At 36.0% G+C, this 14,274-nt stretch overlaps 1 protein-coding gene across 1 annotated transcript in view; it reads right to left on the bottom strand.

Annotated features, from left to right (window-relative positions):
* Tnks (tankyrase, TRF1-interacting ankyrin-related ADP-ribose polymerase) overlaps window positions 1–14,274 on the bottom strand; it is a 141,650-nt gene that overhangs the window by 117,279 nt on the left and 10,097 nt on the right. The window contains exon 2 of the mRNA XM_013024125.1: window positions 7,368–7,592. Coding sequence (XP_012879579.1) covers window positions 7,368–7,592 — 225 coding nt within the window. The remainder of the gene's footprint in view (window positions 1–7,367; window positions 7,593–14,274) is intronic.

Raw genomic sequence — 14,274 nt, 5'->3', positions numbered from 1 at the left:
GTCTGTCTCTCTCTCTCTTACATACACACAGTGAACAAAAATTCAGAATTTTGTTAATATCTGGGACTATCTTACTGTGATAAATTACTTAACTTCCCCCCAGTGACCTATTTGCCTTTACATATCTTGTTCTACAGATACCCATTTATAACTATTTTCCATGTACTTCATGGTGAGAAAATGGCTCCATTTCTTTTTTTTAAGTTTAAAAACTCAATTTTTCTGTCCCTAAGTCCCTTCAGTCTCTGACGGCAACATGGCATGCAGTCATGGCTAAGGGCCCAGGCCGCATAGGTGAGAATCCCAGTCCTGCAGGATCTACTTCTGGCACCCAGGAAGCTACTGCACCTCGGCTCACTCCCATTTCCTCTGTAAGTCAGGAGACAGTAACAGCATCTATTTCACAACAGTATGAAACATTTTTTTATATATACTCAGACTATTGAAGCAAATGCATATTACAATTCTCTGGAGACATTTAAAAATATTTAATTACTCAAAAAATTATTCCAAATGGATAAGATTTTAGACTAAGAGTTATTTTATTTGTAATTCAATGAGTTAAATGTATCTCATCAATCTTTATGGTAAAATACTGATACAAAATTTCATAATAAGCTGGGCACTAGTGGCTCACGCCTTTAATCCCAGCTACTCAGGAGGCTGAGATCTGAGATCACAGTTCAAAGCCAACCTGGGCAGGAAAGTCCATGAGACTCTTATCTCTAATAAACCACCAGAAAACCAGAAGTGAACTGTGGCTCAAGTGATAGAGTGCTCGCCTTGAGTTGAAGAGCTGAGGGACAGTGCCTAGGCCCAGAGTTCAAACCCCGTGACCTACAAAAAAAGATTTCATGATAATTAAAAAAAAAACTCCCAATTAAATTTTGTTCTTAGTGTCCTTTCTGATAAATACAGAAAATCAAGATTTTAAATTTAATTTAATGCATTATTATTTGGAGTGAGGAATGGCTAATGGACAGGATATAGCTAGGTTGGCTCTGAACTCTTGTCTCAGCCTCCCAGGTACTCAAGTTATAAGCACATAATATCACACCAATCCAAGATGTACGAGAGAGAGAGAGAGAGAGAGAGAGAGAGAGAGAGAGAATGTTCTACCACTTGAGCCATAGTTCAACATCCAGCTTTTGTAGTAGTTTATTGAAGGTAAGGGTCTTAACAGCCTTTCCTGCCCAGGTTGGCTCCAAAACACAATCCTCAAGTCTCAGCCTCCTGAATAACTAGGATTACAGGCATGAGTCATGAGCATTTGGCAATTTTTTTAAAGTACACTATATCTGTGGCAACTTATACACAAACTATTCTAGAGAAGCATAATGTATCCAAGATTAAATAAACCCTTTTTTGCAATGAGCAGAATCAACAATATTTACTATAAAGCCTCAACTTACTACAAGATAAGGAAAGGCCTAGAATACAAGAATCATTATAATATAGCATCTCTCTTAGAGAGTAAAATCTGAAAGTACTCTCCCAAGTGTCAGCCAACCCTGAGTTTCACAATATTGCTCTCCTTAGTAACTTATCTGACCTTGGGCAAGTTACTTCACCACTGTCGATTTCAATTTCTTCTTTCATGAAACATCACCTAACTCAGAGAACTGCTGTTCTAATTAAATGTGACAGTATATATTTATCACTAGCTTGGTTTGGGACATATACCAAAAACCAATAAACACCCTGTGTTGTCCAAATCAGAATCTCTTCAATCTGCCCTTCAAAAATAAATGGACACACTACTAAAAGTACCAGTGAATTGAAATAAAGGCATCATCCTCCTGCCTCCATCTGTCAAGTGCTAGGACTACAGAAATGTACAATCTTTGGGGGCCTACCAATTATTTTTAATGACATAATTCAAGCATATATTTTACATATGTTTCAAATGTTATCACTGCTTCATTTTAGTGAAATGTCTCTTCCGCCTAACCCTCTATTGTTATTGAGTTACAATTTTCACAAGTAGCAACTATAATGCTCTCTGACAGCTTGAAAGACAACTATTTACTCATAATTAATCTGCTGTTTAAAATAGTATACAATATTCATACTTCTTCAATTTCATAGAGATTTCTTCCACTTTATATTTGGTTGCAGCAAGCTAGTAGAATTACATACTCTTGATATTGAAATGCTTGTGGAGAAAACATTGATAGCAATAATACCTCATAATGCTACAAGCAATGTTTTTTATTTTAAAAAAACTAACTAATAAGGGTAGAACTTACCTCATGTCTTATCAAAGCACAATTAAAGTTTCTAACATTACAAAAAAAGGGGGCAAAACATTAATTCACAGTGATGGTGACCAACAGTAGTGTGTGTAATATCAGTCATAAAGCTTTCTGAGTGTCATTTGTGTAGGAATATAAAAACCATCTATGTGAATACCTTCCTGCCACTCAAAGGTGGAGAAGCAGAAGGAAACAGCATATAGAGAAGTTGTATTTGATTTACATACTTCACTTCTTTTAACATGGAGAACGATCTTATGTAATACACATGATGTCCACTTTATAAATGAAAAATTAAACACTAAATTCACAGGTAAGTGATAAAGGAGATTTCATATCTATTTCTAGCACCAAGCATTTGATTTCTAATCCATCATTCTATACAAGAAAAAACAAAGATTATCTCAGAACCATAACTCAAACTTTCTTCTCTTTCTGTGAATTCTAAAAGGCACATATGTACATTTGTCCTAAGTGACTTATATGCTATTCCTGTGCAGTATCCTCTTCCCAATGAATTAAATCAAATAATTCCCTTGTGGGAACACTGGAACCCATGACTTGAAAAATTGCCCATGGCAGTCATAACTGCCATTTACAGGATCCACTAGAACATTTCTGCTTATAGCAAAGAGCATTCCTCATGTTCAAGGGTATATTTTCTGCAAAGACTACACTCCAAATCATGCTCCAAACAGACAAACAAAATATGTGTCCTCTATTTGTACCCATGATTATCTGCACCACAGCAAATTTAGAAAATTTCAGTCTTGACCCACAATAAGAATATATTTGGATACTATAGTCATATTTTTAAGTAAATCTTATTTATACTGTCATCTGAGGATAAAATATGAGTAAATCTCACAGCGAGGCTTACATTCTTAATTATGGATTTTGTTTTCAGATGAAAATTCTAGCATCCACCCAATGCACAAAAGACCAGCACATTTAAATGAATCTAGAACTAAAACAAGAGTAATGATTTCATTACTCTTGAAATCATTACCTCCAACTGTACCTCCAAATCCCACAAACCATGGAACTTTATATAGCAAGGAAACTTTTCTAACATCTTTAAATTTTAGATGACATGATAACCATGCAAATCAGGAACTGCCTGAGTACACGAACCACTTGTTTCAAATACCATTTTCATCTGTATCTCTCATCTGTAGATTGTACCAACATCTCATGGTCAGTACAAAGTAAATGTAAATGTATAACCTTTTAAATTGACAGACAAGAATTAAGTAAAGCCTTATATCACTTTTTTTAAAAATGAAGGTTTTAATTTTATTTATTTGCTATTTGTCTTCTTAAATATCCATACCATATTTCTTAAGGCCTTAGGATATTGAACACATTCATACTAACTAGGGCTTTCCCAGGAATTCTAATGAAACAGAATAAGTAAATATAAAACTATACATAAATCATGTGTATGTGTATACTCAGCAAATACATACTGACTTATGCATTACCTAGAATGCCTACCAAACTATTACTAAATTTGTCAGGTCAATGCATAAACATGCTCACCTTCTTGAAAGCAGTTTGAAAATAAGTAGTTGAGTCATCAGCCTAAGGAAGCTCAATCTAAATGCTGTAGCTCATGCCTATAATCCTAGCTACTGAAATCTGGAGATTGTGGTTAAGAGAATCCAGGAGAAAAGTCTGTGAGATTCTAGCTCCAAAATAACCACCAAAAAAGTAAGGGTGGGTATGTGGCTCAATTGGTCTGAAGCCCTCATTTCAAACCTAGTATTCTTTGAGCCACGCCCACCTAAAAACCTCCCCTCCCCCCCTTATTTGTTGTAGTTATTGGGTCTTGAATTTTTTCTTATTTTTTATTATCAAGGCGATGTACTGAGGGGTTACAGTTGCATAACTAAGGTAGTGAGTACATTTCTTGTCTAACTTGCTATCCCCTCCCTCATTTTTCTCCCACTTTCCCTCCCTGACAACTACCCCCCCCCGCCCCGCCAGTTGTACATATCATTTCTACTATAGTGTCTTGTGAGTATCACTATTGCATTGGTTCCTCCATTGTCCTTTGTCTCACCATTTGATCAAAGTCTGCTTGGATAGAAACCTTCTTACCTATGTCTCCTGTGTGCCATTATAACTAGCTTGTATGCTGAAATGAGGGGGTCTTATTTTTTGTTCAGGCTAGTCTCAAACTGAGATTTTCCTGATCTCTGACACCTGAGCAGCAAGGATTACAGACTTGAGCCATTAAGCTCAGCCCTTGTATGGTTCTGAATCCAGAAAGCATTTCCATTATGACAAGTGTTATATCATCATTACAGACTACAGCCAAGGAGCAACTTTCTTCTTTCTTCCTCAGGAAAACGGTAGATAGTCTGAACCATATGTCTCATGCAGAAGACATAAATATTAGTGAAATTACTTGGCTGAGTACTTTGACATATCTCATAGGAGAACCGTTTGCTAATACTATCTTGCCACAGTATTTCTGGGCCAACTTACCACCTTTGTACCTCCCTTCAACTTCAACTCATCATCTCCTCCTGAGATAGGTAAAACAAGGGCTTAATCTACAGTAACAACAAAGGTATGTCTTCTATTCTTCATAGAAAATCTATTGTAAAAAGTCACATGATTAAAATCAATATGCCACTACTCACCCTCATGAAAAAGTCACATGATAAATAACAGACAATCTAAGCATAATTTGACTATAAAATGTGCTATGCATTTGTGTATTTACATGCCTATGTCTAGCACACAGACAAATTCCCATTACTTTAAATTAAACTCAAAATATCACCTAATCAAGAAGTAGAAAATTACTCAGTTTCCTTATCCATAATACTAATGCAAAAGTCAGATAAACCAAGCCACCTGCTTGTGAATTGCCTTGTCACTCCATACAATTTCCTATGCACAAAATTAGATTCCAGTAATGAACAATGAGTCTACAAGCCAACAACCAATGAAGATGTGAGTAGAATACTGAGGGTGCATCAAACAAGGCATTCAATCAGTTGGAACATGCTTAAATTCACACTTTATGTTTCTGTTTAAGAGATCGGAATCTAGCCTGGGCATGGTAGTGAAAGTGTGTAATCCCAGATCCTCAGGAGACAGAGGCTGACGATCCGAGGCTGGTCAAGGTGAAAGCACAAGCCCTATTTTCTGAAAAACAAGCTACATTATAAAAGTGAGGGCATGTAGGTGAAATAAATTTAAGTGATAGAGCACTTGTGTGTGAGTCTCTGAGTTCAAACCGCAGTACCATCAAAGAGAGAGAGAGAAACAGACAGAATCAGGCAGATAGAGACACTAAGAGAGAGAAGCAGCAGGGCGGGCACTAGAATCTGGTCCTATTCATCTGGAAAGTAAATATATTCATTGGATAGAGGATTGACATCTCCTTCTAGGTGTCAATGAGATTAGATGTTTATATTCTATCAGAACTATATTCCTACTACTAGGGATCCACCCAGAAACGGAAATTATATGCCCACACAAAGATGCATATGTTCCCAGCAGCCTTCTTCCTAACAGAAACAACCAGCCTGGTCCATACAATGGACACCATGCAACAAAAATGAAAGTACAAACATCACATAAACTAACAAACTTTTAGCTAATGAATCCAGCAACTGCACTTACAAAACAAAAACAAACAAACAAAATATATAGGCAGAATATAGGGTTTAAATCTCCATGACCTAAGATCTGCCAATGGATTCTTATGTAGACACTTAAAGCACAAACAACAAATCTGCCATGCAAATTTACATATTCCTAGGTTCTAGGATTTAAGGTATTGACATTTTTAGATCACTGTTTTGTCTAACACATCCAATAATCAATAGTATCCTTCAGGAATCGCTTTTAGAAATCCCTGAAGGATAGCAAGGTTGTCAGTCTCATGTGACACCTTAGTCCTGGATGTAACTGGGCACTAAGAAACTGAGGAAGAAATGAGAGAATCAACTGAAAATGAAATGTGTTAAGGAGCTCTAAGGCCAAAACATCCAAAGGCTCAAAGCAATAAAGTGACAAAGGATAACAACAGAGAATGTAATTAAGGAGTTATACATCAGGCATTATAATATCAGAAAAACTGACAAATAAGTTGGAGGCTAGAAAGGTGTTTAAGAAGAAGGAATAATCACTATTAGGAGAAAGTCTTAATAATGGTACTATCAGCACCTATTTTAAAATGACATGTATTTCAAGTTTAGCATATAGAAAACAATTATAATGAATTGGCTATTATTCAGAAAGACAACAATTACTTAACTCGATCTGCCTTGGGCTAAATCATCATTTATCATCTTAAAACTGAAGACACTCAGGAGAAAGTAGGCTTGTCCTCTAGAGGCTAACTAGTAGATTTCAGAGCTTAAAAGCTTAACGCAATAACACAACAATAAATAGACATATAAACAGATCAGAAATGCTGCTGAATATAAATTCATATGACTTAGACACTTCAAATGGCTGAAAAGTTCATTTTGGTCTGAAATTATTTTCTCTCTAGACTATGGCACATATTAAAAATACTAAGTTCGAACTACTGCATTCAAAATACATGCTCAGAGCTTTCCAGTACTAACTGGCTAGTGTTGAATTTTAGCAACTTAAAAGGCTTTTGCTTTAACACAACAGGATTTTCTCTGTATCACTTATAGTATCCAAATATGTCATCTAATTCATTAAGAATTTGTTCTTTAGAATAGTTCTTCATTGATAAGAGGATCAACAGCCTGCAGTCTTTCAGTGAAGAGTCTGTATATTAAATCTGACAAGAGTAATTCATCAAAATTTAGTTCTACATCAGTTGATATTTAGTTCTACATCAGTTGGTATTTAGTTCTACATCAATTGGTATTCAGTTCTACATCAGTTGGTATTTTCCTTGCTTTTGGAGCATTAATGTTGTGAATCTTGTGCATAACCAGTTTTAGATGATCATTTGTCTATTTCCCTTTTGACTGAAAAGACTTCCTTTAGAAGAAGCAATAAACCTTTACCCATTCTGAGGGAATTGTATTTACACCACTACCATGGTAAGAAAAGCACTCATTGTATACCAGGTGAGCTTTACAATTTATGTTATGAAATAATACTTACCAATGCAGACATCAATTTTCCCTTTGATAGCAGCTTCATGCAGAGGTGTGTAGTTCCAGTTATCCCTGGCATTTGGATCTGCTCCTTGGCACAGTAACAGACTCACAACCTCAGCATGGCCAAAAGAACAGGCATTATGAAGTGGGATGAGACCTCCATCATCACGAGCATGGACATTGGCACCCATCTGCAGTAAGTGTTCTACAACATCCTTTCTCCCAAAACCTAAAGAGAACAGGAGAGATGTGGTATACACTGAGTCCATTTTACTTTAAAAAGTCTTTGGAAAACCTTTAACAATATCAACAAATATGCCCAGGAGTATTGTACTTTACAGTAAAAAGGGTGAAACAAAACAAAAGAATGAGCTCCATTCCCACAGATCTTCTCATGCTACAGAAATGGAATTCAGAAAGTTTATGCTCTAGTCATTAGCAGTGAATTCAAAAACCTGTTCTTAATCACTTGTTATTTGGATGGACATCTCTGCTACCATACAAAGTAAAGGAGACAAGACTCCTGTTCAAGGTGCTCATTTTCTCTTTAAGCTTCACAAGACAAAAACTGTATTATAACACTCATCTCCATATTTTCGGAGATTACTTAAATAGTGCTGACAACCAGATCTAGCACAAATCACAAAACACAATATAGCATTAGAAAACGGAAAGGAATGGAAAAACATTGTAATAGTTTAGTTACAGGGGATTCTGAAAAGAAAAACTAAAGATGCTAAAATATCTCTTTTTGGAAGAACTGGTGGCCAAACTATGTGAAATAGGTTGTTCAGTGAAATGAATGCACCTTGGATTGTCTGCCACAAGGCAGATAACTGAAAATGTGGGCATCAGAGAATCAGAATCAGAACACTGGTAAGAAGTATTATAATATTCTTACAGAAAAGGCCAGGTACAGATAAGAATTAGATAAGTTCTCAAACACAGTACAGGCAAACAACTGGAAAAGTAAATTACACCAGGGAGGACAAACCAAGGAGTGAAGGACCAGCAGCCTTAGGCAAAATCCAGTATGATTAGGATTTAGTAAAATCAAGGCAAAAATGGCCATTAATTTTAAAGTAACATGAATGTTAATAATAACATTACAAGCTACATCACAATGGGAAACTGCATATTAGCATCTTTAAAAGATCATGCCTTTGTTAATGATTTTCCCCTTTTATGTTTCATTAGATCTGATTGGCTAGATATCACTGCCTCCATGCTATTACTGACTAGGTAATGTTAGCAGAAAACTAAAAGGCAGTAAAAGAGTTGCATCTTCTTCTTCCATTTATGCATATATTAAATAAGTGAGAACCATGTAGAAAATAGTAAAGAAAGTAGAGATTAATTTCAAGATATGTCCTCCTGCTAGCTATAGAAATTCATTCACTCAGGAAATGCAAATATGAAGTACATGTCTCCAAAGTAAAGCCACGTTTCCATGGTCATGTATTACAATGTCTCTGTGCACAATATCCTGCAAATGAAGCTGATAATTTTGAGTGAAAATAACTAAATTCTGTTAGTCACTGGAACTACAAGTATAGGGAACATGCTAATACAATAATCACCACCTGTGACTTGTTTTTAAATACTAGCCCAAATTTACAGAAGATGTGTTCTATTTAATTTTATGATTTGAACATATTCTTCCTCCCTCTACCATCACTATTCTATTCTTCCACTGTGTCATGGGTACTTTTCTTATCCAATATGAAGAACAAGATATGATTATCTTAATATGTCTGTTGCTACTGTAATAAAGAAGGCAATGATACATTAGAAGAGTCAACAGGATCAGGTCACTTACAGCCTTTCAGTCATGGCAGAATTTGGAAGCGAGCAAGCATTTGTTAGGTAGCCAGTTTAATGTGGCTAGAGCCCAGTCAACAGCAGAGGTGGTAAGATGAGATCAGAAAGACAGGTAAAGCCTTGATTGTGTAGATCATTTTATATCTGATAAGAACGCATTCAGTTCCAAGTTACAACAGCCAACTACAGGAAGGATTCATTTGTCTCACACAACTTGTCTGAAAGAGGCAACCCAGGCTCACTCAGCAGCCTAGCAATGGTTATTAGGAGCCCATTAAGACTCTTTCCACAGACATCCTTAGAATCTGGGTACTCTCTTCCACTTGCTGGTTACCTCATGGTTGTCCTACTTACTCAGACAAGAATAGAACCTAGACATGGAGATACAACAAGAAGCCTTTACAGAAGAAAAGGGCTGGGCTGGGAAGGTGGCTCAGTGGTAGAGTGCTCACCTTGCATGCTTGAGGCCCTGGATTTGATTCCTCAGCACCACATAAGCAGGAAAAAAAAAAGCCGGAAGTGGCACTGTGGCTCAAGTAGTAGAGTGCTAGCCTTGAGCTGAAGAGCTGAGGGACAGCACCCAGGCCCAGAGTTCAGGCCCCACGACCGGACCAAAAAAAAAAAAAAAAAAGGGGCTCTTCCCTTAGCCTTTTTATGATTAAAAAGGAACTGCCTCTCTAAATACTTAACATCTATAACTCATGAGCCAAAAATACTTTGTCCACCTATAAAAACAGGCTGAAAAATCAGATCTTTTATAGTTAAGCAGCTGCCTCAAACAAAAATAGTAAAGAATTAGAAGATGAATTTGGGGAGAATAAATAAGAGTATATAACAGTTTTATAAATTATAGTTAAAATTTTAGACTTCATTGTAAGTATGTGAGAAGTCATTTACAAAAGAAATTACTTTATTCTATGTGAGTATCTGTTTAAGATTATTAGCCAGGTATGTAAAAATAAATTGGAGCTAGGTGCTCATGTCTGGTGTCTGTAATCCTAGCTACTCAGGAGGCTGAGATCTCAGGATCATGGCTTGGCGCCAGCTTGGGGAGGAAAAGCCCTGGAGACTCATCTCCAATTAACTACAAGCTATGGCACAAGAAGTAAGCAAAAAAGCTGAGGGATAGAGGGACAGAGCCCAAACCTTGGGTTCAAGCCCCCGGAATGGCACAAAAATAAACAAAATTAATTAATTAATTTTTAGAAATAAAATAAATTAGAGCCTGGTGTGGTAGTGCAAGCCTCTAAGAACTATGGAGGGAGGTATGATTGAGAGCTTTAGTTTTGGGTCTCATTGGCTAGGTATCACTATCTCAAAATTAATTAAACAAATAAACAGAAGCAGTTAAGAGTAAAATCAGAAGAAAACAGTTAAAAAATATATACCACTGCCTGGGCAAGAACTGATGGTGACACAGAAATAGACAGATGGGTCAAGGAAGAGAGAGCCAGGATAGTTTCCAAAGCAACGATGAGTGTACCAAGGATTTTAGTTTGAGCAACTCAGTTTGTGTGTCCTTTGCAGAAGGGTCAAGTGATAACTATAAAAAGTTCACTTTGAAGAATAACTCCTCCCCAACTGCTAAATTAAATAATACAAGTTGTTAAACTTTGACATTTTCTTTCTTTTTTTTCTTTTGGTCAGTCGTGGGGCCTGAACTCTGGGCCTGGGCGCTGCCCCTCAGCTCTTCATCTCAAGGCTAGCGCTCTACCACTTGAGCCTCAGCCCCATTTCTGGCTTTTTCTCCTTATGTGGTGCTGAGGAATTGAACCCAGGTCCTTATGCACGCAAGGCAAGCACTCTATCACTGAGCAACCTTCCCAGCCTTCCTAAACTTTGACATTTTCTATCCCCTAAATACTCAATAAAAATGATACTATGCCACATATAAAACAAAAAAATTTAAATATACTATGTAGAAATTCTGGTACTGTGAGGAAAATATAAATTCATAACATAGCCAGTAAAATATACTTAATTTTCCTATTCTAATGTTAAAAGGTGTGCAGCCAATGTGAGAGGTATTTAAAAGCTGCTTTTCCTGAAAAACAATGACAACTTACTTGGGTCCATCAAATAACTAAAAACAGGAGAAAAGCTTAACATTCCTGCCTCCATTTTTTAAGTGTCCTTGTTCTAAGCCATTCTCTCTTCAGTGGATTCACAATCAGTCTGTGTTCTGAGGACAGGACTAGATCATAACATCTTTAAGAAAAAGACCCAAACTACCTAAACAGAACACCAGAGCTCCCCAGAACAGGCCACCCAATAGGCAATGATGAGTTATTTATCCTGATTAGTGATGACAGTAACAGAAACTTCTCTGGAATTCCTCCCAAAACTTGATCATCAACCATAATAATTATGCATACCTTTCCTCCCTTTCCCCTAGTTTCTGAACCTTCTCATGTCTGAACCTTCAAGTCAGCTGAAGACAGCTGAAGTGCTATCTTTCCATGGCATATCTGTGCCATGAAATAAATCTCCTTTCTCTTTGCCCTTCTCATATCCCTTTATTTAGTGTTTAGGAGTGAATGGCCAGATCTGATATGTGGAAACCCAAGAAGCCTGGGGCCATCCAAAGGCCATTCAAAAAATGTTTTACTATCCAATATAGGTCATTGGTATATATTGCCAGGTCTACATGCAGAAACAGAAAGTTGTTTCGCTTATGTTCAGCATTTTAGATTTGCCTAAAATTAAAGCTTCAAAGAAACAAGCTTGGCTAATATTAAAATTTGTAACTCAAAAAAAAAGCTTCCAAAATTTAGTAAAATGAGGAAAACTTAAGATGCTGAGAGTATTTTAAACTGATGTGGTAAGCAAAGTCATTGTTAAAAGGTGATTCTCCCAGCTGAACTACTATCAAAGCTACAGTGAAAACACTTACACGTACACACACAGCCCTATCCAGATAACTAGTAAGAGATTTCTGCTACTTTATGATAAATATTCTGTGATAAATAAAAGCATATTTTTTACTTAATATTCAGTCATAAACTGCTTCTTTTTCAATTTCAATAATAACCATAATAGCTTTTATTCATTACATGTTAGCTTTTGATTGCTTAATCAGAAGTCACAAAGGGGAAATATATTTCCTGTTGTTTTGAAAATAATTTTAGTAAACAACAAAATGATTTGTGATGTTGCATAGATTTATCTGTTGTCAAAAGTAAGCAGTGATTATTTTTTTCCATCTTATATAACTTGATTAGAAAAAGGAAAACATGCTTAGGTAAAAGTATTTAATCAAACATTATAAATAAAAGAATGTGCCCTCCCTAAAACCAATGGAAAAATTATCAGAAGCAAAAGGACCAGCAAAGACAACAAAGTATTTAATCAAGCATTATAAATAAAAGAATGTGCCCTCCCTAAAACCAATGGAAAAATTATCAGAAGCAAAAGGACCAGCAAAGACAACCAGTTTAAAAATAAACAAACATAGCCAGGTGAAGGTGGCTCACACCTTAAATCCTAGCTACTCAGGAGGCTGAGATCTGAAGATAGCAATTGGAAGCCAGGGTAGGAAAGCTGGTAAGACAAATAAACTACCAAAAAGCCAGATGTGGTATAGTGACTCAAAGTGGTAGAGTGCTGGCCTGAGCAAAAACACCTCAAAAACAGTGCCCACAGGTTAGTTCAAGCCCAAGTCTGTCATAAAAGTAAATAAACAAACATCAAAACACTGTAAGAAATGATTTCTTAGGTAGAAAAAAAAAGGTTTGGTTTCATTGTGAAAAGAAAAATTAGCATAATGGCAAAAGATTAGGTATTCTCTACAGGGGATAAACAGCTTTCACTCCTGAACTTTGCTACATTGTCTCCCTATTGTAGAAGCAGAATTTCCTGCCCCTTTCTAGCCAAAGAATAAGAGAATAACAGAGAGCACACAGTACAGGTTGGCTACAAATTGGGTAATTGCAATAAAAGTGATAGGACCTGGAAGAAAAGGTTTTGCTAAGAAAACTGAGATAAAGGTGTGGAACAATCACCATTTCAGTGACTCTTTACCCTGAGGTATGTCTATTACTCCCAAGCTGCCAGAAAGAATAAAACCTAGAACAAAGGGTTACACCAACCCCACCCCAATCCTAAACCCATAAAGAACTCTGCCACAAGGTATGTGAAAGGGATAAATGGAGAGAATGAGAAGAGACTGGAAAGAGATGGAGGATGGGGAGAAAGCACTGCAAAAATAATAACAGAACCTCTCATAATTAATGGGAAATACAATAGTTCAGGTTATATGAGTGTGTGGAATGCTAACCAGAATTGACATACACATTATAGCAAAATCTAACAATATTCAAGGCAAAGAAAAATTTAAATACTTCAGAAAGAAAACATAACCTGCTATAAAAATAAAGGAATGTTCAATTTCATCTTTGTAACGACTATAATAAGCATAGAAAATATAAACCATCAAAAAGCGAAAAAAAAGATAATTGAATTGGAAATAGCAATTGTTAAAGAAAAAAATCAATGCCTTCAGATATACAAAAAAAAGAAATGTGTACTAAATGATGTCGATTAGAGATAAACAAAATGTATATAGGAATAAACATGAATGTCTATAATTCATATGAGTGAATACATAAAAAGTATGTATTCAATACATAAAATACATATTTAATAGACTACATTATTTGATAAATACATAGTGAATACATAAAAACTATGTATTCAATAGAAACTATCCAAATGCTCATCTATAATAAGTAGTAGAATTCTATAAACCAATGAAAATAAACTACACCTAGATTAGATAGCTAAATGTCACACAAAATAGTAACAAATATTTAATACCATTTGTATAAATACCAAAAACAGACAAAAACTAATCTGTAGGTGGTAAAGGGTAAGATACACCTTGGGGCTTGTGAATGGCCAGTAATGTTCTAATGCTTGACTTAGGTGCTAGTTACAATCATGTGTATTCACTTTGTGAGACTGCTTTTTGCACAACTTATGATTTGTGAACTTTTTTTGTAGGTACTGGGATTTGAAATCAGGGCTTTGCATTTGTTAGGCAGGTGTTCTAGAACTTGAGTCAAATCCACAGCACTGATTTGTTGTGCATT

The sequence above is a fragment of the Dipodomys ordii genome, unplaced genomic scaffold (genome assembly GCF_000151885.1).
Source record: "Dipodomys ordii isolate 6190 unplaced genomic scaffold, Dord_2.0 Scaffold4, whole genome shotgun sequence".
Lineage (NCBI taxonomy): Eukaryota > Metazoa > Chordata > Mammalia > Rodentia > Heteromyidae > Dipodomys > Dipodomys ordii.
This window is presented reverse-complemented; position numbering and strand designations above follow the sequence as displayed.